Consider the following 21952-nt stretch of genomic DNA (forward strand, 5'->3'; position numbering starts at 1 on the left):
TTCAAATCTTATATTCTGCTGACTTAAGTCGACATCGCCATGGAGACGAGGTGGAGACGCACCCACTCCCAGTAAAGTTGCAGTCATGTCTGAGCCGCTCACAGCAAAAGCTCATGTTGGTTTGTACATTGATGAGGTATTTTTCAATGATGAAATTATCTGTCATGAAATAAATATTTGTATTTCTATTTTATTTATTGGGTAAAATTCTACGTGGTGTGGCTTTAACCGAGCTTACAGCCTATGGGCCTATACGCCTCATTTGAAAGCTAAGACCACATTGTCACTGCGTCTTCTCTTTTTTGTTGTGTTTTTGATGCTTATTAGTCACGTTTTTGTCACCTTTTTCCCCATGTTTTGTCACTTATTTTGTTTTTGTTAGGTTTACGTCTCGTTTTCATCTCTATTTTGGCGCTTTTAGAAGAAACCAAACAAGAGAAAATGTCCTCGGTTCAGGTGGGAGTTAAGAGGTTAATCTTAAAATCATGCCCATTTTGAAGTCACAACACATTTTCTATGAAACCCACTTATTTTGTTTTTGTTAGGTTTACGTCTCGTTTTCATCTCTATTTTGGCGCTTTTAGAAGAAACCAAACAAGAGAAAATGTCCTCGGTTCAGGTGGGAGTTAAGAGGTTAATCTTAAAATCATGCCCATTTTGAAGTCACAACACATTTTCTATGAAACCCATAAACACCTGTTTTGAAATGTATTATGGAAAGGTTGTTGCAACAGGGGCGCAACTACTCACGTGACCAAAAGGGGGCGTGTCCGCGTTTTATTTCCGGAAACATGGAGGCTGTCGTGAGTGATGTTGTTGCTCCCGAGGATCTTTTAGTAAGTATTTCGTCAGCTGAAACTTGAATATTAAAACGACTACATACTTGGCTCAAGTAATATGTAATTGTTTGATGCGTGGCTCAAGATTACAGCTCAACTCTTTACAGCTTTGTTACCATTTGCCACGTAACGATCGATCAGAGCTAGCTCATGCTAATAATCACATGACGTAGATTTTGATGTTGCGTTTCAGTTTAAAGTGGTTGAATAGATTGTTGATATTATATTGTGAGGTTTCGTATTTGCTTGTGCCCTCAGAAATTTGAGAAGAAGTACAACAACGAGCTTCTGAAGGGAGCAGTGTCCAAGGAGACCAAGTTTGAGTACGCGTGGTGTTTGATCAGGAGCAAATACACCGACGACATCAAAAAAGGAACCGTGCTCTTGGAGGGTGAGTCCGTCAACAATGTGTTTACTATTTCACTTTTGGTTGTAATTTTGTAGTTGCACGCCATATGTATGCTCCAAAATGTATAGTAAATGATAAAGTCAGAGAATAAGTAACATGTCTGTTTACTAATTACTATGAGTCTTTTTTTTTTCCTGCTCAGAGCTCGTTCAGAAATCATCCAAGGACGACTCGAGGGACTTCCTGTTTTACCTGGCAGTGGCCAACTACAGGCTCAAAGTACGTCCCAAACTTGCGTCAATGTCCGTCTACGTGACTGGTGTTTGTGTTTTTGTCGACACCGCCGCAGATGCTTTTCAATTATTTGATTCACCGTAATTAATAGTAAAGCTGTTATCCTTGTAATGTGCTATACATTTCCTGTCATTGATTGCGCTCCGTTTGTGTCTCTTCCTGTTTTGCCAGGATTATGAGCGTGCGCTTAAGTACATCCGGACTCTTCTGAGGAATGAGCCAGGGAATAAACAGGCTCTCGATCTGGAAAAGCTCATCGAGAAGGCTCTAAAGAAAGGTATGTTTGAATGATCTAACCACATGAAATTGTTTGATTGATTATCTCAGGGTGAGACTGAACTGTATGGCTGTTCTCTTTTAGATGGACTGGTCGGAATGGCCATCGTCGGCGGGATCGGGTTGGGCGTGGCTGGGTTGGCAGGCCTCATTGGTCTGGCAGTGTCAAAAGGAGCAGCCAAATCCTAACCTGTACGCGGGTGGAGTGTTACGTTTTTTGCTGGACTGACAACACTGACTCTTCTGCTGCATATAAAGAGGACATTTGCGTGGTGTAATAATACGGCGACAAAAACGATGCCAGTAAACACAACAGGAGTGTCTCGATATTCAATGACACGATTACTATGATTTTGCACTTTTATCTTAATTTGTGTACATGAAGAAGGGATGTACGGCCCAGTTTGTTTTACGTTGGTTTTGCATGCACCGTCAACATTTTGTATGGCAGTCTTTAAAGTTAGAAAAGTAGTAATTGAGAGATTAGAAAGTATGGTTTGAAGAGTCACAGTAAGTGCAAATGATGCTTTGGAAAGTATATATGCTCAGATTCATTCTTGAATGACTTGTTTCTTTTCTTTTTACTCTTCAAATGCAAGATTAAGAGCAATCGGTTGAGGGATTTCGCTTCAGCAGCCTGTGTTCTATCTAACTCTTTTTCTAGCTTGGTAAATGTTACTTTACATTGATAAATAAATTCCTGTGCCATATCGAGTTTGAAAATACTACGGTTTCAATAACATCCATTTGTGCTTCTGGAAGGGTGACACTACAAAGCAACTCTGACAAAAATAGCTTGTGTTTTCATTCAAAGTGGAGGAAGTTGATATTTATCCAGACCTTTGAAGGCCTAAATACACCCACACATGGGAGTTAATAATTTGTGCAGTAGTGTGTCATCAGTCTGGTTGTGAAACAGTACGATACGTTTTCTCACAAACCGATTGGATGGATACTTGTCTGTTGTTTAATTGACATCAGGCGTTTGTTTAATGATGACAGGTTGTTGTAGAAAATTCTTTAACAATTGTGCGATAAAGGATATAAAAGTCTTTGAGACCAACAGTTGCAGGTGGAGCGGCCCCTCCCTGCTTTTATACAAGAGAGTATCTTTGAACTGTATCAGAGCAAAAGGGTGTGCAGTGTAAGAAGCTGAATTAAAAAAAAGACTAATTGAAATGAATTGAAAAGTGAGTGTTTTGTTTCTTACACCAGTGTCTTTGAACTGCACATGAAGGATAACAGGAACTTGTGGAGTACAGTGTACATGATGAAATGGGAACAGAATTAGAGTACTATGACACAATGTTTTTGAGTTTGAAGAAATCGCTAGTTAACAAGCTCAAATTCCCATCACTGTTTTTGCGTTTTGCCCGAGCACTGAAAGACAATAGTGGCAGATTCATAGAGATTACATTGTGACCACGCACAAAAACATCTGCCTTGTTTATGGAATCTGTGCCAGCAATGACCAAGTCCAGCGTTTGTGCCCTATTGTGTGGAGGGACATCAACTATTTGTTTAAGGCCAAAGCAATGCGAAAGCTGCAAAACCCAGAAGTAATCAGACAGGAAGACCATTCTACATCTATGTTTTAAATCTCTGCGTCCTATAAGTTTGGCGGATGTCGTATAGCGCCGAGCTGAATGGAGGTTTGGGTCTGGTAGGGGAGATAAATAAGCAAATAGACTTGAGGGCAGGAGTTCAGATGATGACTGATAAGGGAGGCAAGGAAGATACGTTTTTACCAGCAACATGACCCACGGCGCAACTTCCTCAATTTGAATACAAGTAAAACTACGATCACAAAACAAATACAGATTGTCATTAGTCCAGGGGCGGCTCTAGAGGGGTGGCACAAAGGTCTTGTCACCCCAGCTGCCACCCCATTGATTTCAGCCAGGTTTTGTCCTCGATGGAGCTGTCTAAATTCTAGTGTGCTCATCAACCTGGGACTTTATAAATGCATTCTTTCAAGGACTAGTTGCAATCCTGATTCATTTAATAGTGTTTTTGGTCTGTATAACCAATGTAATATCTTGTAATTTATTTTATTATTATTATTATTATTTTCTTTTTTTTTTTTTACAAAAGTTAAAATTTTACCTGAGTTAGAAACACCCTACTTATTTTATGGACAATGCTGCTATTTGTATATAATTTTGGTAGCTTCAGCCTGCATCTAAATGGAAAAAATAAACATTTGACACTGTAAAATGTGTTGCCACCCCAGAAATTATCCCTGACCCTGCTTGCCACCCCGTGATTTGTTTTCTAGATCCGCCCCTGCATTAGTGACCTTGAGGGTCCCTCTTTAGAACCTAGGTGAAATATAGGAGTCATTTTGACAGTGATATTAAGTCTATAACAAGCAGCCTATTATCATCTAAAAACATTGCCAGGATGAAAAGTATATTGTCTAAACTGGACTCATCCATGCCTTCGTCTCCAGCAGATTAGGCAACTGTAACGGCCTGCTCACCGGCCTTTCCAAATAAGCTGTTAGACAGCTGCATTATGTACAAGACGCTGCTGCTCGAATGCTAAGCAGAACCAGGACTCAAGTGGACCATATTAGTCCAGTGCTCAGGTCTCTGCACTGGCTTCCGGTTGAGAATAGAGAATAGACTTTAAAGTAACTCTGTGGGTCTGCAAGTCGATACCGGGTCGAGCACCAAAAAATGTTGCTGACATGCTAGAGCCATCTGAACCACAGGGAGGTGGAGGGGGAGGGGGGAGGGGTCTTTTGTTTATATATTGGTATTATTATTCTGTGTGTCTTTATTGTGTTTGTGTGTGTGTTTTGGAGTTGCTGTGAGGCACATTGAGTCTTTGGCAGGAAATGTGCTGTACAAATAAACTTGAGATTGTTCTACTTATGGCAGGCTTATCAATTTGTGGCCTAGTTATTGACAAACATTTATGACCCGCTGTTGTAACATTTCATATTACGGTAAGCTTATGAGTAGTTCTATTTGCACATGCAACTTATATGAATATTTCTTCTGTACATGTCGGGCACCATCAGTTGCCAAATGTTTGCCAATTTTACCTTTGTTGTAAAAAAAAAAAAGAGAAAAGAAAAGTACCATTGACCAAATTTAAGTTTCGTCTTTATCTTGGGCGTGCACACATTGATTGAAAAACGTGCTGGGCCCAGATTAACTACACTTGAAGATGTGTTCGCTTTGACCCCATCAGAGAATAAGTCGTTCACTCTGTCTTTTACAACAGGAAGGCTTATGGGGGCTATCGGAGACGCCGTTATCTGTGTTACACATTAACCCATCTGACAGCACCGAAACTGGCCCAGGACAGATGACAGAGGTAAACCTCCTGTGGTGTGAATTGGGGTGATTGAGTGTCCAGAAGTGACATCCAAAAACGACGTCAAAAGCGAAGACTGAGGTAATATTTAATCACTGGCCTGGTACGCGGTCGCACTGTGCAATGAGTTCTCAAAACCAGTGTAATTTGGATGTGCTTGAGTGGGTTACAAGGGCCAATGTGCACAAAGTTCTGTCATGACGGGGACAATAATGTGTAAGCACTTTGAAGAAAGGGAATATGTGAAAGAGCAATATTGGTTAAATTACAGCCTGGATGCTTGTCGTCAGGGCAATTTGAAGTTGAACTATAATCCAGAGGTATTGCGCCCACAGACAGATGGCCTCTTTGAATGCCCATAATATACGACATTATTTATGACTTTCAGTTCACAACAACAACAATTTATATTTTAACTCATCATAAACATTTTTTTTCTTTTACCACAAACATCACCTGCCTGCTGTGAAGCCGTCTATACTGATTTGGTCTTTCTAGCTCTAGGACTGTGATTATAGTTATACTGTATATTAGTGCGAATATGATCACATTTATGGCATTTCATACCAGTAATCACCATTTCCACAGGACTCAACGAAAGATTATGGAAATAAAATGAAGGTGGAAATATGGTGTGAGTTAATTGTAAGTTTCTACACACGCTGTATTTATATCAAATCGCTGCTATTTAAACCTATCTGTTGCCGGTATGATTTTTAAGGCAGCACTCGATGTCTTAGTCAAAAAACCTGTGCAAAAGCTTTAGAGTCAGGCCACATAAGTCTTTATGAGTCGTGTTCCCTCTTATCCTGTCACTGATGTGTCTTTCTTAGAAAGCAGCATTAAAAATATCCACTTTCGTTCCAGATAGAAGTTTTTACAAGCATCACATAAAGTATTGTTTTATCCAGTGGATTGTCCACATCAAGACAAACATAAGGAATCACTGCAAGGCAGTTGTAAAGCAGTCTCTTCAAACAGTGCGATCATAAAGAGAGGTTTATGGGGTTAGTAAATTTCCACTATTGTTTCACAAAAAATATATTGATGATTTGTTTATACACTGAATCATAAAATGAGCCATGCACACAAACTCGCAGGAATGCAAATATACCTCAAATAAGAAAAAAGTAATTTTTTTCTCTAGATATTACTTTGAGCTATAACAGTTTGTTTCGAAAGTGACACAGAACTCCTCACATGTGACCTTTAAGACAGATCCCAGGTTCCCTTCTTTTTTCCAAGTCTGACAGCCAGGATTTATGTTAGCATTATCTGTGTGCTCCGGGTTTAACAGTGCACCTGACCTGGCTATCAGGCAGGTACTTAATGGACACTCAGACATGACTTGATCCCACTCTCTATCTCCTTGTCCTTATCTTTGGGATTTTGGTTTAAACTTGAGATACTGTACGTTGAAACCTTTCCAAAATAATACAGCTAAAGGCAAGGCGTGGTGCTTTGTCACAGTGACCTTGTATCTGCAGCCTTGAGAAGTACAAACCAAAACAATAAAACATCGATCCAAATTGCCCTTCATATCGACATACACACGTAAATACATCATCTATGTAATAGGACTGTTCTCCCCTTAAGAAACACATTGTCCTATCTGCTTTATTAGGAAGTGACTCAACCAGTTAATAAAACCTCTTTTTTCTATTCAGTATTTTATTTTATTTTATTTTGTTTTATTTTTACTTCAACAGGCAATGCAGAAGTAATGCAGTACATTATCGGTACTTCTGCAGTAAATAATGCAACAAAAGCAGCGCAAATTACACTTTTTTGTACTTTGAAAATTACATTTCCAGCCTCTTGAGAGTTAAATTCTGCTCCCATCCAACACCTTTCATTCACTAAAAACAGAAGAAAGACTGGCTGTGAGTGTCGAAAGCAGTCAAAGAGGTTTGGAGGCACTCCGTAGTTGGGAAAATTAAAAATCCTTTATTGTGGCATGGATAAAAAGATTTAAAAATGCCAACGCGTTTCAACAGCTATGTCTTCATCCGCTATGTCTTCATCAAAAATCGCCCTGATGAAGACATAGCTGTCGAAACGCATTGGCATTTTTAAATCTTTTTATCCATGCCACAATAAAGGATTTTAATTTTCACAACTGCAGAGTGCCTCCAAACCTCTTCGACTGCTTTCGACACTCACAGCCAGTCTTTCTTCTGTTTTCATGCACTATCGGCTCCTTGGAAGAGCACCCGTGAGGTCACTACAACTTGTTACACCCATGGGACCCAAAGTAGTGCTCATTTTCTATTGTCATTCACCTTTTATTCACCATTGTTTGACACATTGTCAGAGTTTGTTTCCCATTTCCGATTACATACAAGGGGTGGGAAAATGTGTTTTTCATGAGCTGCCAAGAAGAATGACACACGGACTGTTTTGGCATTCAATGATATTTACCCTGAGGTGTAAACTATTTCTTTAAGTTATTCTTAATTAATCACACAATACATTATTTTCTACTAATCTACTTAGGTTTATTCCAAATATTCATAAAACGTCACAAAAAAAAACGTTGTCATTTTTGAATAAAGCAGTAATGAGCATAGTAAACTTGGCCTTATTAGGATCAACACATGACCATTGGACCCAAGTGTGCCGATAAACACCTGTTCAGTTTCAGGGGTGTAAAAATTCAAAGAAAAAAAAAAACGCAGAGAGAGTGAAGAGGGGAGGAGTGTTCTCGTATAAATGATTATACATATCTGTTGAGGTGAACACATCTCACACCATCGGGGGCAGAGAAAGAAAGTTACTGACACTTTGACCAATATTGCAACTAACCGTTTTGAATCGTTTTTTTTTTTTCTGTTTAATTTTTTGCTAATTAGCTTAACAAGATCTGGATTCTCTCCCTTTGCTGCTGGACCACTTGGGATCATGGATCCGATTGTGGAAGTGGTAGCTCTGGTTTTGGGCTTTGTCGGCTGGGTCATGGCCGGGGTGGCCCTGCCCAACCGGTACTGGAGAACCTCGACGGTGGACGGGAACGTCATCACCACATCCACCATCTATGAGAACCTGTGGATGTCCTGTGCAACGGACTCGACTGGGGTCCACAACTGCAGGGAGTTTCCCTCTCTGCTGGCTCTGAGTGGTAAGTTTAACTCATAAGATTAATAGTCTCTTCAATGATCTAGATAGGATATTCTTAATACCCTTATTTGTGCAGTGACTAAAGCTTCAGTTGCTTTTTCTTCCCATTTTCCTGCCAGATTCCCTCTCACATCCAGCCACATGTAAAGTGACAGTCCATGTGAGCAAAGTGTCCTGCCTAGGGACACAAAGGCAGTAGTATAATGTCAATGTCAATAGGAAATTTGTATGTGAATAATGTGAATAGGAAATTTGTCTCGCTTTGCATTCACTGTCTTTTGGTCATTATCGCAGGCGCATCACGAGACATCTTACCTATCTTCAGACATTCAGACATTATCTCCCGAGGCTTGTAAAAGTTGATAACCTGTGTCTTGTCTTTTGTGTTTTTGTATCCAGGCTACATCCAGGCGTCTCGTGCCCTGATGATCACGGCCATCGCGCTGGGCTCATTCGGGCTGGTGGCAGCTCTGATCGGGGTCCAGTGCTCCAAAGCCGGGGGGGAAAACTATGTGCTCAAGGGGAGGATCGCGGGGACGGCCGGGGTTCTGTTCATGCTACAAGGTGAGGAGGACGTGAACCAGATCTGCCCAGGGTGTGCGGCGGACTGTGTGTGTGTAGGGGGGGGGTAAAGGGTACAGTGCAGGGAGGGGCTCACAGAATGAACTGTGCAAAAAGAAAACATGTGGTAAAGGCTCACTAAGATGATGTAGATTAGGTTTTATCTAGTGTTTTCATCAAGGGCATAGCAACTGTGTAGATTATGTGAAAGAACAGCAACCTTCCTGCTAATGCGTGATCCACTTATCTAAACCTGTAAACCTTTAGATCTTTGTGCTGTTCCCAAACACATAAAACGACGGATGTAGCTGAGTTTTATTGGGCCTATGCCAAATCAATAAAATAATTGCTGCATGCTAAGGGAGTGTTGATTTTTACTTTACATTTCAAGACAATAAAAAGAGTAGAAAAAGTCTGCCTTGAAGTAACATTTCATTATTTCTCCAAGGTCTTTGCACTATGGTGTCGGTGTCGTGGTACGCTTTCAACATCACCCAGGACTTCTTTAATCCTCTCTTTGTCGGAACAAAGTAAGTCATTCATCGAACTGTTGAGGTGAATTGTGTTATGCACTGTGTGGGATGTCCCGCTGACGTGGGGCTCACTGTGGCAGGTATGAGATCGGAGAGGGGCTGTACATCGGCTGGTGCTCTGCGGTGCTGGCCATCGCGGGTGGGGCCTGCCTCACCTGCTCCTGCAAAATGGCATCAGACGAGAAGCGGTGAGTTCGAGACTAAGTGTTTTATCTGTAAACAGTCGACCTCTATCTGTCTAGTGTAGAAGATATACTCCAGTGCAAATGTGTTTATTGTTATCCATATAGTGATTATTGTCCCAACCCAAGCTTTCTTTGTAGTAAAACACAAATTATAGTAATTTCAATACTCATTCAAGTACAAATAACCTTGCAAAACTCTATATAAAGAAATAAAAGCTATTAATTAATAACTAGAACTTGACCTAATTTACAACCTACATCCGTATTTTTTTATTGCTTTATAACACAATTTTTGATTGATTGAGTGCTAATGGAAAATCCATATCGAAGAGGGCGGAGGCAACGAGAACTTTCTATGAAGCCCATACTAATCTCCTGTGTCTAAACAGTTAATCATTCACATTTTGGTTATAGACTTGGTTAGCAATAGTTACTCAAGTGCATCAGCTTATTAGCCTTAGACCTTTACAAAGTAAAGTTTTGCAAAAAGAAAGGTCCCGTGTTGAAGCCATCATGAGTAAAACAAGATGAAGAAATGTGACTTGAGAAAGAATATTACCAAAGTCGTGAACTTCTTTGCAGAAACGATAAATTGGCTTTTTGCTGTGACACGTTATGCTTTGGCGTCCCCTAGTGGCACATTTGAAAACTGTAACTACTCCAGGTACTTGAAAGAACAAATAGACTATCTTTTTTTTCTTTTTTTCTTTTTATTACAACTTTTAAGTAGAAACTTCGTGCCCAAAGGCATTGACGGATGGGTTCATGAATATTAAAACATAACTTCAAAGATCAGCCTCTTATCGATGTCCCATAATTTGTTTTTAAAACAGTCCAAAGTAGGACAGTCCCACACTTCTGGAATTTTGTTTTAATAACTTTGTTGCAAATAGGAATGGAGATCGGTCCAGTGCTTGACTCATGGGGAACTCTATGCCCAGATGGACAAGTGTGTTATTCCGTGTTTCAATAGGAGTTCTTTTAATGATTGGACATAGGGACAGGACACATTGTAACCAGGATAGTTGTTGTTGTATCAATCCATACTGTTTTGTTTTGTACTTTTGGTAATTTTATCTTTTTGTATCAATACCTTTTCCATTTATTTGTGACTCTTTGATAACATAATATGTATATATATGTTTTTTATCAATCAAAAGTCTACTAAGCAGAATTCAGATATTATGTGTAAGTTACTACTCTTACTTGAGTAGTTATTAGATACTTTTTAAATTACAATTTAAAAATAACAGCGCTCTTTGTACAATGAATGATTACTCTACCCAGGGACTACTTATAATCATGTAGCCTAATAATACTTAGTAAATATTGTTTAAAAATGTGCCTATGTTAAATTTCCACCTCAGTCGACAGCAAATAGGTTGAGGAAGAAAGGAATCATTTTCAGTTTTGTTCTAAAGCAATAATGAACAAATATTTGTGTTGTTTCCTTTCCTTCAGTGCGGTGCCGTATCACAGCAGGGGGACAGCCTATTCCGGAGCAGCCCGCAGTGCCGCTGCCAGCACTTACGGGCGCAATGCCTACGTCTGAAAGAAGGGTCAAGGTTGAACTTTGGGTGGGTGTTGCTTTGGTGGATTTAAGACCTGCAAAACTTCTATGGAGCATTTTCCATGATGTTGTAATATGATGTACAAAGTTTAGCTATAGATTGATTTTAAATGACCAACATCTGGGTTGTTTTTGTACAGTTTTATAGTTTATTACATTTTCTTTCTTTTTTTTTCTTTTTACATTTGCATGAAATAAAATGTTTCAAAATATGTTTTCTGTAGAGTTTTTGGATCTTGCGTTTCTTTGTATTTTAAAACTTTTTACCACAGGTTGCATCTAAAAGTGTACTGTAAAAGTTGGATTAAACTTAATTTTGTTTTCATAGTCAGGCTGTCATTTATGAACATGAATTACAGACCTATGTAAATACTGCAATCTCCCAAGAACAGGATTTCTCAGCATGTGGTAATTGTGTATCTCCTTTAGGGCTATATTCATGCTACAGGGCTGCGTTTTGACCTGATTTTGTTATTATCGACTTTATGATGATGATGATTATTATTATTATCATTGTTGTTGTTATTATTATTATTATTATCATTATTATTATTATTATTATTATTATTGTTGTTGTTGTTGTTGTTGTTGTTGTCATACTAATAGGTTTTGTTGCATTATATGTATGAATATCTATAGACTTATTTCACTAGCTTGACTTGTTTGCCTATAGTTTTGTAAGCTTATTTGACATTTAGCCTGATAATGATGCAGATGAAATTAGAACTGGCCTTGATGATTAGGTTATAATAACCCATAGATATAACCAGACAACCCTGAGAGGACCGCAAGCGAAAGTGCGAGTTAAATTAATCCCTCCAATGAGAGCAGCCCACGTTTCAAGGCAAACGCGGAAAGACCGTGCAGACCAATCCTGGGAATGTAGGCCAGAAAGGAAGGGTAGCGGTGTCCTGTGTCCACCGTAGAAAGCTGTCATATACCGAGAGTAAAAGCGGCGCTCTTGAGGTCTCTGTGACAATGCAGCAAATGTCAAGTGGAGTCGAATAAGTCAGATATCTTTTTAAGATTATATCGGCGTAGCAGGAACCTTTTCACGGAGAAGCTTTTCCACACGGACTCTTGGCACAGCGGGACCGTAAATACACCGTCGTTATTATTCTGCGTTTGTTCTCACGGAAAAGATGATGGATTGCTAAAGAAAACACCGATACAAATGACATAGGTAGTGCTTCCTACGGAACCGAGGGTGATTTCGCTGTCTCCGGGGTCACAGTGAAGATAAAGCCGACAATGGAGGCTTGTCGACGGGCTGGAGTCAGCGGGATCCTCTGCTCCCTGTCACTGCTCTGTGTCATTCTGGACCTCCAGCTGGACGGTGAGTCGAGGCTCAGGTTACAACAGGTTTAAAGCAGGAATAAGAGCTGTTTGCTACGGGTGTTTCATGAGTTACGTGATTCTTAGTTCCTACATGTCCTAAGTCTGTTGAGCTGTCACAGGATGTCACCTGGTGACATGCACACATCTGATCCATCATGATCTGTTGTCAACTACGGTATAATAACATGTGTTTGGTCTAAATTTTAGTCCAGACTGAACGCTTGATGACTCCTGTCAATGTCTATGTTAATCAGACTACTCTTGACTTCAACATTATGGCATTAACTGACATTTTGACAGTATTTCTCGCAATATTATAAAAAAGACTCCCAAAGGTCTGTAAAACGGCCTAAAATAATGAAATAGTTGGAACTATCTGCTTTGTTCTGCTTCTTTAAACTGTTTTGGTATCACAGGTATCCTGGGCGCAACTCAAGTCGAGATTGAGCACCACTTGGAGATGGGCCGCAAACTCTTGGCCGCTGGTCAGCTGGCTGAAGCCTTGTCCCACTACCACTCTGCAGTGGGTAAGGTTTCACAGACATGCACGTTTCTCCAAACCCAGTTGAGTAGTCTGGTTTTTGGTGCTAATAGCCACCTTTACGCATTTTTGTGTTTTGTCAGAGGGAGATTCTAAAAATTACTTGACTTACTACAAGCGGGCAGCAGTATTCCTCGCCATGGGGAAGTCCAAATCTGCACTGCCTGACCTGACCAAGGCCATTCAGCTCAAGCCTGACTTTTTAGCAGTATGTAGTACATTTCCATATCCATAACAAGATAAGACTCAAGGCTGTGTTTTCTTCTGGTGCTTTAATTATCTGCTCTTTCCAAGGCCAGGCTGCAGCGAGGTAATATACTACTGAAACAGGGGAACTCTCAGGAAGCCAAGGAAGACTTTGAAATTGTGGTAAGTTTAATTTCATTTACTTTTTTTTCTCAAGGCAGAAGTGACGGCTTGTTTTCCAGCTTTGGATCTTCCTAAGCTGTCATATTCCGTCATCAATAGTGTGAAGAAATCTCTGAAAGTGTTTTTTGTGTTGTTGTTCACCTGCAGTTGCAGCGCAATCCAGAAAGTGAAGAAGCTAATGATCAGTTGAAGAGGACAAGGGAGTTGGAGGAGCTGCAAGAGGATGCACATGAAGCTTATCACCGGGGGGATTACAGCGCCACTGTCTTCCTGCTTGAACGGGTCATAGAGGTGCGTTACATCTGATAAAGGTTTTATGGGATGACGGGTTAGTATTGTTTGAGGGTGGAACAATATCCTGTTGACATAGCATTGACTTTAGCTATAGCAGCTTAATGTGAGGTGTCAATGCAGTTTGTTTCAAATGTCCTTCAAAGTGATTTTAAGCTTTTTTGTTTTCTTAGATTTCTCCGTGGGATCCTGAATCGCGGGAACTACGAGCGGACTGTCACATTCGCATGGGAGATCCACAGAAAGCCATACAGGATCTGGCGCCCACCACAAGGCTCCGCAACGACAACCGCGCCGCCTTCCTCAAGCTGAGCCTGCTGCACTACAGCCTCGGAGAACACCACGACTCTCTGACGTAAGACCCGAATAAGCAAACGATGTCATGCAAAGAGTCTAATTTCCTGCTTTACATTTGCATATTGCTCTGAACTCACTGCTTTACATTCTGTGCAGCCAGATCAGAGAGTGTTTAAAGCTGGACCAGGATGATAAGGACTGTTTGAGCCACTACAGGCAGGTGAAAAAGCTCAGTAAGCAGCTGGACTTTGCAGACGAGCTCATTGAGGAGCAGAGGTCAGTTCTGTCAAGAATCTTAATAAAGGACTTAGACACATGTACTACCTTGTTCAAAATGAATTAAAAGTGGACGTACCTCTTCTAGGTTTCACGAAGCAATTGAAAAATATGAATCGGTGATGAAAACGGAGCCAAACACAATACACTACACCAACCTTGCCAAAGAGCGGATCTGTTTCTGCCTAGTTCAGGTAATTTCTCAACACCTTTTTCCCCCCTAAATCTTTGCTATTTTTTTTTAACTTACATTGACAGTTTTCTTGTAAATTTCTTGTACCCAGGAGAAAATGCCATTAGAGGCTATCGACGCGTGTTCAGAAGCACACCAGAGGGACCCTCGGAACGCCTATATTCTCAGAGATCGCGCTGAAGCTTACATTCTCAATCAAGAGTATGAGAAGGGTAAGCACTTTGTTCAATGTCAGAAGTAGTTCTGCTACATTTTTTCTGTCAGTCTTATTGTGATTTGTTTTTATTTTTATGAAATGTTCAGCTGTGGAAGACTATCAAGAGGCGCGAGAGTTTGACAGCGACAGCAATGAAATTCGGGAAGGGCTGGAAAAGGCTCATAGGCTACTCAAGCTTTCCCGCAAAAGGGATTATTATAAAATACTTGGAGTTGGCAGGTAAATAAGTTGTTAAGCATTTTTTTCTTGACTTTAAACACCTCACCATAAAGAGGAAAAAATAATTGATGACATTGTTTTCTTAGGAACGCCAATAAGCAGGAAATTACCAAAGCCTACAGAAAGTTGGCTCAACAATGGCATCCGGATAACTTTCAATCGGAGGCAGAGAAGAAGGAAGCAGAAAAGAAATTCATTGATATTGCGTCTGCTAAAGAGGTCCTCACAGATCCAGGTAAGGGTCATCTCTAAATACTGCTGTTTAATCACCCTAGCCCTGATTTGGTTGTTAATTGACTCCATGTTGTATATTTAGAAATGAGGCAGAAGTTTGATCAGGGCGAAGATCCTCTTGATCCAGAGAACCAGCAGGGAGGAGGCGGTGGACAGGGGGGACATGGCTGGCCTTTCCACTTTAATCCATTTGAGTCCGGTGGAAGCTTCCATTTTAAGTTCCAGTACAACTAGGGAGGAGGACTTTACAGACTTTTTGGACGATTGGGAGTTTATCTGACATTGGATTGTCTTGCCTTTACCAAGTTTGGACTCCTACAGACTCCTGCTCATTGTGTTCTTATTCCAAAGACACAGACGAGTTGCAAAAAGACTTTCTAAGCTACAGTTAACCTCGTCTGGGTTTGTGGTTTAAGAAAATTAAGTTGTGTTGTATTATAAAGCGGCCACGTACCAATGACTGCTTTACCACTTGCTTTGTTTGTGCCATTGAAAAGCATATTTCTAAGAGATTATTTTCTCTCTTGCGTTTAAGGATTGTTTGCCGTCAGTGGCATCCAGTTTACAGTATTCCGAAAAGTGAGAAATGTACAGAACTGTTTCTGTAAAATGTACACAAAAGAATGATATTGGAAATATTGGATAGTACTTCCATCCAAAAGATAACCAATGATGTTTTCACTTAATTAGAAATGTTCTATTCCCTTTTTTTGGGAGATTTAATTTCAATGACATGTGACTGATAATTATTATTTATCAAAATGAAAATTAGCCATTTGTATCAAGCGCTTGTTTTGCAAAACATTTTCACTGTCACTTTTATTCATCCACTCCATTTCTTCTTGAATTGTTACTGTTGGCTTTAAAAGCCTTTGAGTTACTGACGGATTATGTGACTCCAGTGGCTCAGAGCCTCATTCATGTAAAGGTCAGAAAGATCTCTGCACTCAGGTTAGTGGTACTGAGCTTGAATCGAGCACATCTAAGATCAAACTATGTGATTTAAGTTATGCATTTGAAATTGCAATGATGGTGAAACCCCATATGCTTCCTGTTAAACGAGAATCAAATCTTGCAACTTAAGTTATTTTACCAGCTCGAAATATACTGTATGTACCAACTGCTTGATTGTGTGAACCCAATGTGATGTATTTAAGTCAGCGGTAGAGGTTTTACTTTCGGGTTTCTGCTGTTACAGTGGCAATAAACTTTATATGTTGCCATTAACTGGGCTGAGACGGTCAAGTAAATAAAACAAAATGTTTTCAAAAAATGTCAATGCTTTTTAATTCCTTGGTGATATTTCTATCAACACTGATAATTATTGATTAGTTAAAACAAACTAAAAAGCATCGACAAATTAACATAATACACAACACACAGTATTCACAGCTGGGAAAGTGAGATAGGTTTGAGTCATGAGAGAAGTGAAACAGTCCCATTGTCCATTCTGTTTGGTCTGTGCCTGGGTCTAGTGCTCAAACCGTCTCCCAGAGTTTCATCCAAACAGGCAAAGAAGTGTCAGTGGTTCACTCCAAAGCTTTGTGCATCCTCCAGAGTGTCTGCCTCCACTTCAATAGAAACTACATGATGCCCTGGGATCATGGCCAAGCCTAGCACTCGGGGCTCACCTTGGGAAAATGTGTCTAAGAAGGAAAAAGATATATACATTATATTATACATATTCTGTTTACAACTGTAACATAATCACAGCAAGGTACATTCTAGACCTGTATTTTAAATTACCAATAAATGCAGGTCTGCAGGGAGATACTGGTAAGTTAAGTCAAACATGTTCAGTGACTGTAGACTTTGCAGTAAACTTACCTGTAGATTTGAGGAATTCTTGTGCTGAGCCTAAGATAACATTACAGTCACGGTCTGTGCAAAGAAAAAGTCCCACCAGAGTCCGTCCATCTGTCATTCTGATCCTCATGTTCTTGTTGAGAAGTCCTTCAAGTTTCTGCCTGGCCAGAGACGAGGAGGAGGCTTCAGGCTACAGGACCAATGGTAAGATATTAGAATTAAAAGGCATACATTACCAGACAGCAAAACAAAAAGGCAGACCAACATGATTTACATAGCTAAAATCATGATTATATATGCATCTAATCCACAACACATTTCCTAAACACATACTTAATTGAAAATGCAATGCAAATGTGAAACATGATTGCTAGCTAGTTAGCCACTTGCTAATACACATACACTGATTTCCACAGGAATGCAGTTGTTAAACGAAATATTTACACACCCTATATAATGTAGAAGTAGGAGCGTGTGTTTACTTTAACCAGAAATATTGCCTTACGTGTGTCGATGGACCATTTTCCTCAATCATTGTTGCCATTCCTTCTCCTTCGCTTGTATTTGACACGGACGCATTTCGCGGACGGACCTGCAAACCGGATGTTGTGAAGTTTACTGAATAAAACCATAAAACACACGGATAAAATCCGCATAAACTCATCAAGCGTAAGTTTAAATGTTGTTTTAGTGTGTTCGCTTAAAGGTTGTGAATATATAATTATTGTGTGGATATTTGTTTGCTTAATTGTACATATATTCAATATTCAATATATAAAAATATATATATTATCAGTAAATATATAGCCTAGCATTTTCAGATGTCGTTTCGGATTAAGAGTTGAAGCTGTATTATTTAAACAAGTCTCTATTTTGGGCAATAAGGGCTTTCAGTGCCAAAAACCTTGTATGCAAATCAGGGCGTGCACTAAGGTGAGGCCCGGGGGCCAAATGTGGCCTCCAGATCATTGTATTATTGTGGCTCTGTGTTGAATTGACACAACATTAAAACCTCAAAAATTAACTTTTTATTGAGTGAGGCACTGTTTACACCTCTTATAAATGCACCCGATTTAATGTTTGCATTGATCACCGATGTGTGGCCCTTTATGCTGTTTGCATTTCAATGTGTGACCCTGATGAATGAAAAAACACCCTGTGAGATTTTAAAATGTCAGTGTTAGCAAAGCTGACTTTTATGATCAATACTGGTAAAACATTTTCAAGCTCTGGTTAAGACCATAGACAGTAAAAATAAGACAGACATGGGGCCACTTTGAACTTGGGGCCCAACAGCATCACCCCATTGTCAGGGCCGACTTAACCTACCCATAGGCCCCTGGGCTAACCATGAAATATAGCCCCCCACACCCACCCACTCACTCTAATGTTATCGGGCTCACTTATACTCACAGAGGTATGTTTCCAATCAGAAAACTGTGAGGCCCCTAAAGTTCCCTAAAGGTCCCTGTAGGCCCCTGGGCTCCTGCCAGGCGAGCCCAGTGGTTAAGGCGGCCCTGCCCATTGTGATGCTCTGACAATGGTTTGACCTTTTAACCCCCAGCTGAACCGAGCATATTTTCTCCTGTTTGGCTTTGCCCAAATCTAAAAGCTTCTTGAAAAAAGTGTCAAAATAGCTACAAAAACAAGACGTAAATGAGGATAAAAGGGCGGCAAAAAAAGCATCAAAAGAACGAGAAAAAAAAAGCAACATAACAGGTGACAAACAAGCAAGTGGCCTATAGGCTGTGAACCCCAGTCGAGAAGCTTTTAGATTTGGGTAAAGCTGAACTGGAAAAAAATGTGCTTGTTTAAGGCGGGGGTTAAGAGGTTAAACTGGGCTGGGTACTTTAACAATACTTGGTTTACAATACCGATACCTGAATGATACTTTTTTCAATTACTAAACTAAAATACTGCTGCCTTTGTGATTTGCTAATTGCAACCGTTAAAATTGCTAATTTAATTACATTGCGATGAATTGTGCAGCCCTACATTGTTTTACAAGGCACTGAAGATGAAATATGTACTATTTCCTTTGCACATGATCGGGAATGGTGTGAGCTACAGTTCTTGCCCACAGTCAGCCCATAGGCCACTGCTGTGAGGCTGTTATTTAAGCTTTATCTGCTCACTCACTGGGTTACCTCAGTTCAGACAGCACTGCTCTGAGTGGTGCACAGGAGCAGTGTCTTCCTCTGTGTCACACTGAATAAAATGTGGGTTAGCAAGCGCGCAGCACCCAGGGGAGGCGCTTTTCCCTCTCATCCTCGGTATGTCTCCCTGCCAAACGGACACAGGGGGTGCTGCGAGGGAGGGAGAGAGTCACTGCTTCACACTAGAGCACTGTGTCAGGCCCTGTGGCTTATGAGAACCCCAGCTAAGTTCACCCATTTTTGCAGAGACATGGTAAGAGACAAGCACAGTTGTATAATGTTCCTCACTGACAGTCCGTGGGTATTTTCTGCTGCTGTCTAGCCAGTCCCTTGCATTGGCAGCCACAGTCTCCTCAGTGGCCAGGGGCTCAGTGGGGGTCTCCAGCCGCACATACGCAGCATCTTCTCAGCCCATGTGTGGGCCTTGGCAGATGTGGCCTTTGGAACAGGCACTAACGAATTCCTCTTCTCTCTTCTGTGGGAGCAGGGATGCCGACACCTGTTGCAGCCGGGCTAAAAGCGTGCACATGGCTGGAGCTGCTGGTCTGCATGAGGTGACCTGTAGTTGTTGAAGCCAAACAGAACTGAAAGCCAAGATCTCCACAAAAAGGTAAATTTAGAGCCTGGATATATCAGATCACCACACACACTACTACTGTATACACAATGGCAATTGCAAAATTAGTCACATTATATGTTTATTTTTACAGATCAGTGTAACTTATATCAGTGTAATAACACTAGTGAACCCATGCATTATAGGCCCGTCAAAAATGTGTCTTTCCTTTGTCTAAGTTTTTCTTTTTAATTATCATTAGCCGAATATAGCTAATCTACATTAGTGTTCAAACCAGCGTGTTTTATATACGTTTTCAAATATCAACTGTAAATTTAAATTGCATTTCTGTATGTTTTTACGGTTGAACCAAAACCCTGTTTTTCTTCATGTGAAACTGAAAACTACAAGTGCTTAGCTCCTGCTAATTTGCTCTATAAAACATTTATAAGAAATAGTGTGATGTAGACAACTACCGTATATCGCATTTGACCCTGAAGATGCAGTGTGCTTTGAATGTAAAATGCAAATCCCACTCCTATTTGTCAAAACACAGCCCTAAGCAGCCGGGGGCTGGCTGGGGTCTAGGGATTCCCATGGCCTTACTGCCATCCAGATGACAAAGACTGCTGCTTTGGAACCTCCAAATATTTTAAGTGCTCAGAAGTATCATTGCCTGGATTCTTACAGCTGTGTTTTGGGGATGCATTGTGCACTGTGAGTGGAGTATTTTTAGAGTTTTAAAGGGGGGGTTACAGTTTGCAGACCCTGTCTTGTTTTCATCCTCACCACAAGTAGTTAATTTTTAAGCAATACAATCTGATGTAAGTCTGGGCATGGCTGCGGCAGATTTTCCCAACCCCCCTCTCGCTCAATCCCTCCCCAGCACTCGCACACACAACCCTGCTGCTCCAAAATAATTCTTTATACAGCGGTGGGGGCTCCGGAGACTATAAGGTGGCCATATTTGATAGATGTGTGCAATGCAGAAAGCGAGAGGTGTTGCGTGTTGTGATCTTGCAAGTGACAGTGACATCAGGCGAGGCAAGTCGTCGGCCGGGTTCGTGACTGAGCTGGACTTCGAGGGGGGAGCCAGTCGGAGAGGGAGGGGGCAGACGGGAAAAGAAACAAACAACTAACAATATAACTTACATGCAGCCACACACCCCTTTTTCTTGTAACAATGTGTACGTTTTTATGGAGGGAGGGGGCGCGCAGAGTGAGAAAGGGAGAGAGATAGAGAAAGGAGGAGGGGGTGCGTTCTGAAATAATATAGTCAGCCATTTTTTATGTAAGGGGATTTTTTCTTATTGGGGGGGTTGTTAAAAAATAAATATAAGAGGGCGGCCATCTTTGTTGCTCTGCCTAGTGTAAAATATTCCAAAACGCCCCCCACTTTTTTCCTGTGCCGATTTGAATATTAAATAAATATCATATCGGACAAGAATTCGCTTTTTGAATACAAGGACGGCGCCAATGACAGGGATATAATGTCCTCTCCTCTCCGGTCCTGTGAGGAAGACGAGGGCACGGCGGTTCATTCCGAAGGAGGAGATTTTGATGAAGAAGACGACGAGGGAGACCTAGACGAAAACGCAAGCGACATAAACTCACCGGCGGCGCCTCGGGAAACTGCAACAGCCGCCGCGGCCGCGCCAGGTACAGTACGCAAGCTGCCGAGCCGCCGGGAGCGCGCGCACTCACAATAAAAACACCGCACATTTGGCTAAAAACGTTCGGCTCAAAGTAGCGGAAAAGCTGCATTTGGTGCCTGTGCGCGAGCGTCCCCTGCGCGCTGCGACCCAGTAGATTCAAGCGCGGACCCGAGTTGGCGCAGGGCAAAGCGCAAAATCTTCTGCAAACGCGAGAACGTGTCCAAAAAGATGCACGAACTTTGTCCCCATGAAAGCATCATTCATTAGCCTCACCGACGGTCTCGAGCTGCTCTCGATTAGCTGCAAACAGAAGGGCGCGTGCAGGACAAACCATTCCGCAGATAGTCGCAAAACACTAATATTAGCTCGACATGTGTTTCTGTGTTTTTATAGCCAAGTTCCTCCATGCACTTCCTCCCTGCAGCTCATCTCAACAAAGTTCAAACCCAACTCTCTGCTGTGGCTTCCCCTCAGTTCCTAACTCGTCTCCTAAAGCTTCATGACAGGTCACAGATAGGCATGTCACATATGTAAATGAGTCTTGTGTGCGGGGTAATAAGGTCGCCCTGAAGGGTAAAATGCGCTCATCATGAAAGACTGGCACAAACATGGACTCCCACTGCCCCGGGCTATACGATTCTCCTCTCTCGAGATGATGTCTTTAGTTGTGCGCACATAAAGCCGGTGTCTAACTGTGAAATCAGGGGGGAGACACACACAAAGTGCCCCCTTCACCCCTGTGTCTCGCAGACG

General features: G+C 41.1%; 5 protein-coding genes across 8 annotated transcripts in view; 4 read left to right on the forward strand and 1 right to left on the reverse strand.

The window, feature by feature from the left end:
• Positions 1 to 745: 745 nt before the first annotated feature.
• fis1 (fission, mitochondrial 1) lies at positions 746 to 3064 on the forward strand. The gene is made up of 5 exons (XM_079580460.1): positions 746 to 836; positions 1098 to 1230; positions 1391 to 1467; positions 1654 to 1759; positions 1844 to 3064. The coding sequence occupies exons 1-5, from the start codon at positions 792 to 794 to the stop codon at positions 1945 to 1947; spliced, it is 465 nt and encodes a 154-aa protein (XP_079436586.1). The 5' UTR covers positions 746 to 791; the 3' UTR covers positions 1948 to 3064.
• Positions 3065 to 5109: 2045 nt separating this feature from the next.
• On the forward strand, positions 5110 to 11161 carry cldn15a (claudin 15a). The gene is made up of 6 exons (XM_079580459.1): positions 5110 to 5166; positions 7938 to 8203; positions 8602 to 8766; positions 9212 to 9293; positions 9377 to 9484; positions 10943 to 11161. Exons 2-6 carry the CDS (start codon positions 7987 to 7989, stop codon positions 11031 to 11033), a joined length of 663 nt encoding a protein of 220 aa, XP_079436585.1. The 5' UTR covers positions 5110 to 5166; positions 7938 to 7986; the 3' UTR covers positions 11034 to 11161.
• Positions 11162 to 11899: 738 nt separating this feature from the next.
• dnajc3b (DnaJ (Hsp40) homolog, subfamily C, member 3b) lies at positions 11900 to 15656 on the forward strand. Its single transcript, XM_079580486.1, has 12 exons — positions 11900 to 12387; positions 12806 to 12916; positions 13014 to 13138; positions 13225 to 13299; positions 13447 to 13590; positions 13764 to 13945; positions 14044 to 14163; positions 14252 to 14357; positions 14448 to 14568; positions 14660 to 14792; positions 14879 to 15027; positions 15109 to 15656. The coding sequence occupies exons 1-12, from the start codon at positions 12303 to 12305 to the stop codon at positions 15258 to 15260; spliced, it is 1503 nt and encodes a 500-aa protein (XP_079436612.1). The 5' UTR covers positions 11900 to 12302; the 3' UTR covers positions 15261 to 15656.
• A 721-nt stretch (positions 15657 to 16377) lies between these two features.
• Positions 16378 to 17458, reverse strand: naa38 (N-alpha-acetyltransferase 38, NatC auxiliary subunit). Its single transcript, XM_079580660.1, is given in 4 exon segments — positions 16378 to 16672; positions 16854 to 17018; positions 17021 to 17022; positions 17315 to 17458. Coding segments are annotated over 4 exon segments (354 nt in total). The 5' UTR covers positions 17377 to 17458; the 3' UTR covers positions 16378 to 16547.
• Positions 17459 to 20412: 2954 nt separating this feature from the next.
• Positions 20413 to 21952, forward strand: part of chd3 (chromodomain helicase DNA binding protein 3) — a 36130-nt gene continuing 34590 nt past the window's right edge. Inside the window, exon 1 of one of the 4 annotated variants that reach the window (XM_079579819.1) lies at positions 20413 to 21203. In XM_079579819.1, coding sequence (XP_079435945.1) covers positions 21035 to 21203 — 169 coding nt within the window. In that variant the 5' untranslated portion in view covers positions 20413 to 21034. The remainder of the gene's footprint in view (positions 21204 to 21952) is intronic. The other 3 variants (XM_079579818.1, XM_079579821.1, XM_079579820.1) reach the window with 3 other exon arrangements.

The sequence above is a fragment of the Gobius niger genome (genome assembly GCF_951799975.1).
Source record: "Gobius niger genome assembly, chromosome: 21".
Classification (NCBI taxonomy): domain Eukaryota; kingdom Metazoa; phylum Chordata; class Actinopteri; order Gobiiformes; family Gobiidae; genus Gobius; species Gobius niger.

What these genes read in the sequence shown, in the direction of transcription:
- fis1 (XM_079580460.1), top strand. Translation starts at nt 792, where the DNA reads ATGGAGGCTGTCGTGAGTGATGTTGTTGCTCCCGAGGATCTTTTA. An exon ending in AGGAACCGTGCTCTTGGAGG is followed by an intron (nt 1,231 to 1,390) that starts GTGAGTCCGTCA and finishes TTTCCTGCTCAG; the next exon opens with AGCTCGTTCAGAAATCATCC. An exon ending in TGGCCAACTACAGGCTCAAA is followed by an intron (nt 1,468 to 1,653) that starts GTACGTCCCAAA and finishes CTGTTTTGCCAG; the next exon opens with GATTATGAGCGTGCGCTTAA.
- cldn15a (XM_079580459.1), top strand. Translation starts at nt 7,987, where the DNA reads ATGGATCCGATTGTGGAAGTGGTAGCTCTGGTTTTGGGCTTTGTCGGC. An exon ending in CCTCTCTTTGTCGGAACAAA is followed by an intron (nt 9,294 to 9,376) that starts GTAAGTCATTCA and finishes TCACTGTGGCAG; the next exon opens with GTATGAGATCGGAGAGGGGC. An exon ending in ATGGCATCAGACGAGAAGCG is followed by an intron (nt 9,485 to 10,942) that starts GTGAGTTCGAGA and finishes CCTTTCCTTCAG; the next exon opens with TGCGGTGCCGTATCACAGCA.
- dnajc3b (XM_079580486.1), top strand. Translation starts at nt 12,303, where the DNA reads ATGGAGGCTTGTCGACGGGCTGGAGTCAGCGGGATCCTCTGCTCCCTG. An exon ending in TCAAGCCTGACTTTTTAGCA is followed by an intron (nt 13,139 to 13,224) that starts GTATGTAGTACA and finishes GCTCTTTCCAAG; the next exon opens with GCCAGGCTGCAGCGAGGTAA. An exon ending in GAACACCACGACTCTCTGAC is followed by an intron (nt 13,946 to 14,043) that starts GTAAGACCCGAA and finishes CATTCTGTGCAG; the next exon opens with CCAGATCAGAGAGTGTTTAA.